This window comes from Colobus angolensis, unplaced genomic scaffold (genome assembly GCF_000951035.1).
Source record: "Colobus angolensis palliatus isolate OR3802 unplaced genomic scaffold, Cang.pa_1.0 Scaffold9, whole genome shotgun sequence".
Taxonomy (NCBI): domain Eukaryota; kingdom Metazoa; phylum Chordata; class Mammalia; order Primates; family Cercopithecidae; genus Colobus; species Colobus angolensis.
Window position 1 is genome coordinate 3,600,751 of NW_012122931.1, and position 5,244 is coordinate 3,605,994.

Sequence of the window (5,244 nt, forward strand, 5' to 3'; positions counted from 1 at the left end):
AAAAAAAAAAAACCCATAAAAAACAGACCCAGTAATTCCTCTTCTAAGAATAAAGCTTACAATAATAATGCAAAAAATGAAAAAGATATTTAATGCAATCCAAATGGTTAGGGGGAGAAAAAAAAAGTCAATGGAAGGCTGGGTGCAATGGCTCATGCCTGTAATCCCAGAGCTTTGGGAGGGCAAAGCAGGAGGACCCTTTGAGTCCAGGAGTTTGAGCCCAGCCTGGGGAACAAAGTGAGACCCTGTTGCTACAAAAAATACAAAAAATCAGCCAGGTGTGATGGCTTGTGCCTATAGTCCCAACTATTTGGGATGCTGAGGTGGGAGGATCACTTGGACTTGGGAGGCAGAGGCTGCAGTGAGCCAAGATCCTGCCACTACACTCCAGCCTATGCAACAGAGTGAGACCCCCATCTCAAAAATGAATAAATTTTTTTTTCTATTTTCCAAACTTTCCATAAGGTAAAAATATTAATCTTTAAATTAAATAACCAACTAAATAAATAACAAAGGAATAGTTTGTGTCAATATTTTCTATTTATATTAATAGTTAATAGAACTTGGCTGTTCCAAATTAGCTAAGATGGCAATTTATCTTCATGGAAGACACTATGTCTAAAGCAATGTAATAATACTTAGGATGCAAGTATGAAAATACCACTTTCTGAAAACAAAAATCCAAGTAAACTGTCACTTTGATGAAAGTATAATAATGCAAGCAAATCTATTCTGTTAATACTTCCTTATACAACAGATATGGAACCAGCAACAACTAACTTCTGTAAAGACACACATAGATGTTAAACACTTCCATGCATATTAGGTAAACTGACATGAAAAATATATACCAGACCCTAAAGAAATCATTAGCATTTTTTCCACTGAAAACGAACTGATTATTGGAAAACCATCATGCTACTACTACTTCTGATCAATACCGCATTCTTGGAACTGCAGAAACAGGTGGAACCATAATGTCTTCTGAACCCATGGAGTAGGTGTTAGCTACACTTAGCTGACAGGACAGACACTCCCCCTGCAGGGGCTATATTACACTCATCTGAACACAACTACTACCTCTGGACAAACTGTGAAGGAAGAGGGGAGTTTCTCTAGGAAAGGCTAACAGTAAAACTGGCCTCTGATTGTGCTCCAGTGTTGAATGCGCTAGTAGCAAACGCTCAGAAACAAACCTCGTCCCACAGGCTCCTAATCTCACAGGCTGCTCTGCTCATTACAGACACACCAGGCAGCTGGGTATAGGTAGTTCATGGTACCCTTATTCATGGCTGAATAAAGAGGAAAAAAAACCCAACACAAAGAGTACACACTATGAATAACGGACTACCGTGATACAACACTCTGCAAGCCATCTGGTGTATCACTTGGGGTAGTGCTGCCAGTTGTTAGGGCCCAAGTATCTGAGTGGCTCTATTTGGGATATACAACTCACTGTGCACTGCGATGCAGTGAGAGAATATACCCCTAAGTGTTGTTAACCTTATCCAAACCAACTGGTCATACATTTTTGCTTAGATAGGAAACTGGTCATAATAGAAGAAAAAAATGTATTAGTTATGTACTCACAGAATTAAAAAAGAGAAATATTAGCCAAATTTGAATATATGAAACAATGATCTTCTTAAAAGTTTTATATTTTCTGGTCAGGCACAGTGTATCGTGTCTATAATCCCAGCACTTTGGGAGGCTGAGGCAGGAGGAACACTTGAGTCCAGGTGTTTGAGACCAGCCTGGGCAACATAGTAAGATCCTATCTCTATAAAACATTTAAAAAACAGCGGCATATGGTGGCACATGCTTGTAGTTCCAGCTGCTTGGGAGGCTTAGGTGGGACTGCCTGAGCCTGGGAGAGCAAGGCTACAGTGAGCTGTCATCATGCCACTGCACTGCAACCTAGGCAACAGAGTAAGACCCTGTCTCCACAAAAAAAAAAACTTTCTTTTCACAAGTGATACAAATGTCACTGTAAACATTTTTAAAATACAGACTAGTATTTATATGTGTGCACTCATTTTCATGGAGGATAGGTACCAAAGTGTTGACTGTGGCCGTTGCTTGATGACTGACGGACTTTAAGTGATTATGATTTTGTATGCTCTCATTTTCCTCCAATAAACATCTATTACTTAAGTAATGTTTCCAAAAGGAGAAAAAAACCTCAAGAAAATATAAACAACAAAGATATCCATGTTCCCTTCACCTAGAAATAACCACCATTTAGATTTTAAATTCATCTCCAAGTTTTTTTTCTATGTACGTTTTTTTCTCATACAAAAAGGAACACAGAATATAGCGTTTTTTTTTTGTTTTTGTGATGTATTCCACTCACTCCTTCCCAGTCAATAAATATAACATTTATAATTGTTACTTGGCATTTCACTGTAAGACTATACAACCATTTCTTTAACCAATCCCCATGATTAAGCACAATGTCTTTTGGATGCACATCACATAACACAGGGTCTTAGAATACTGTTGGTAAACGACTGGATGCAAACCATCTGGTTGACCTTCCTTCATCTCTGAATTAAAGTAATGGCTGCAGAATAAAGCTTGAGGGTAGAGAAAGGCAAATATGTGCATGCACGTTCAAAAAAAAGATTAGCGTGTGCCTTCCTAAGACAGCCGAGCCTGGTAAAGATAATCACTACGTGTCTTCACACCATGTTGGTTCTTGGAAATACTCTTGTGCAAGTCCCATGGTATTCCCTTACTGATAAAGCACGCAGAGGCACATACCTGGTGACTTGGGCTGTCGCTCTCCTTCCAGTGAAAGTCGCTCTGGTGTTTTGATGAGAGACTTAACCCCAGGATTTTGATTAATCATATAAAATGGACAAAGTACACCATCTGTTGAAAGTAACATGAGAACTGGAGTAGGAGGAAGAGTCTTTTCATCATCTGTTAAAAAAGAAAACAAAAGCAATAAAAGAACCAAGTCAATTTAAGGGCCTGAGGCCGGAAGGCAAAGACTGCCCTCAACACGAAGAGGGTTTAAGGGACTCATCTGAATAGCAGCTCAAGTTAGTTTGTTCTGATTTTAGACCTGAACAGTCTTCCATGCACCAGCTAAAGAGAGCTCCTGCCGCTATCAGATCACCACCATCCTGCTGGGCCCTGCCTAGAAGCTCCATCAGTCCCCCAGTAACTCTGACTCTCCCAAAGGTCCCTCAGTTTTTACGAGTGTCTCAGTGTTCAGGAGGTAGGCTTGGCATTCCCCTGACCAAGACAAGAGTATCTAGGAAGTACTTGGGTCATTAGGAAAATGAGACTAGACTCTTTGGAATGGACAGGACACAGAAAGATGAGCCAACCTACTTAATCCTCATTCACAGTTGAATGACAAGTATGTATTTTATCAATTAAGGTTTCAATAGAATCAGAGCAAATGAGCTAATCAGAACAAATACTCCTGCCTAACCAGGGAAAGAACAAGCAACTTAATGGTGCCTGATGGGGACACCTCTCTAACCTTAAGTACCAGATGGCAAAGACTGTTTCTTTTGTGGCACTTTTACATTTCAATGACTACAGCACAGCCAAGCTACTGCAGGGAAGATCTATTCAAAACACATATCCAGGCCCTGTTTGGAAACCATGGGCCTGAGGTCTCTATTTTCTAATCCTTGCCTTCAAACCAAGTACTGGTGTGCAGTACCAGATTCGGGTATTGCTTCTTTGGGAGGTCACCAAGGAATTGGACTGGACAAAGAAACCAACCCATAAAATCCTGGCTTGTTCTATATTTCAACCAGATTCTAAGTACACCCAGACATGTGCAAGTGTGCAAGCATACACCCACACATACACACAGTGTCTGGCCTTGGTCTCATCAATGAATATCCATTCAAATCAGTTCAGTGTTGTCACAATACAGCCTATATCACTCTTCAGGTAGAAATGTGCTGCCAGAAGCTACAAGTGCCCAGCAGAGTAGACTCTGTCAGTGACATTTAACTGGTGTTTCAATATTAACCCTAACTAGAAAGAAGACTATTTCTGCACTAATTACCAGGCTACACTTACTGATGGTGATTTCCACTTGGTTCGTATAGTCTACGGCAACTCCCATGGGCAAGGAGTCATCACTCTTGTCTGTCACGGGCAATTCGGCTCGACTAGAATCCTCCAGTAGCCAAGATTCCCAATTAATCTAAAAAAAAAGAAGAAAATGCCACGGTGGTTAGAGCTTTGCATTGGGTCCTCCTAGCATTGTTCAAATAGGAGAGAACAGAGATGCCTCACTTGGTTTAGATGTATGTGTTGACTAGGAGGCTCTGAAATCTGGGAAGATGGTCTAAAAGCCAGAAGTACCCCCAACAAATGGGAAGTTAATTTTCCAAATCGACCCCCTCTCTATCTGTTCCTAGTGTACCAAGCCCCTGCCTTGTGAATAATCACTATCATGAACACTTTCTGAGGTGCATTCCATGACAACTAGGTAGACTGCTGACCATGAGGGATAAATCCAACAGCTGCAGTCAGCCAGTCAATACCTGCTCCTAGACATTTTGGATTGGGACCAGGAACTCCAGCTCATCTCTACTGGAGTCTTTCACAGAGACGCATATAAGGCTGGTCTGTGCTCAGATGCCCTGTGCGCAATCGTCTATAGAGAGAGAGATAACCTTAGTTCTTCTCTTTCCAGTTCTTGGTGCCAGTTCCTCAGACTGGTCAGCTTTCCTGTCCCTACAGTCCTTGAGAAACTACTAAGTCTTTCTAGTAAACTCCCTTTTTGCTTAAGTTTGCTTGGATAGGCTCTGTCCCTTCCAACAAATGACTCTTGGTTTTTAAAATCACTAACAGTTTGCCTAACTTTCAGTGTTGACCAGACTGGGAAGCATGAATCACAGGGGAAGAGTGCTTAATGACTAACAAAGAAAAACAGGCTGGATGCAGTGGCTCACACCTGTAATCCTAGCACTTTGGGAGGCTGAGGCAGGTGGATCACCTGGGGTCAGGAGTTTGATTTTTTGTTTTGTTTTGTTTTGTTTTTTGGAGGGGGGACGGAGTCTCGCTCTGTCACCCAGACTGGAGTGCACTGGCGCAATCTCGGCTCACTGCAAGCTCCGCCTCCTGGGTTCACGTCATTCTCCTGCCTCAGCCTCCCGAGTAGCTGGGACTACAGGCACCCGCCACCATGCCCGGCTAATTTTTTGTATTTTTAGTAGAGACGGGGTTTCACCGTGTTAGCCAGGGTGGTCTCAATCTCCTGACCTC

The 5,244-nt window shown here is 41.9% G+C and overlaps 1 protein-coding gene across 3 annotated transcripts in view; it reads right to left on the minus strand.

The window, feature by feature from the left end:
• Positions 1-5,244, minus strand: part of NUP214 (nucleoporin 214kDa) — a 113,239-nt gene that overhangs the window by 94,468 nt on the left and 13,527 nt on the right. For all 3 annotated transcript variants that reach the window (XM_011931190.1, XM_011931188.1, XM_011931189.1), the window contains exons 10-11: positions 4,051-4,177; positions 2,764-2,925 (exon numbers count right to left, since the gene is read on the minus strand). In XM_011931190.1, coding sequence (XP_011786580.1) covers positions 2,764-2,925; positions 4,051-4,177 — 289 coding nt within the window. The remainder of the gene's footprint in view (positions 1-2,763; positions 2,926-4,050; positions 4,178-5,244) is intronic.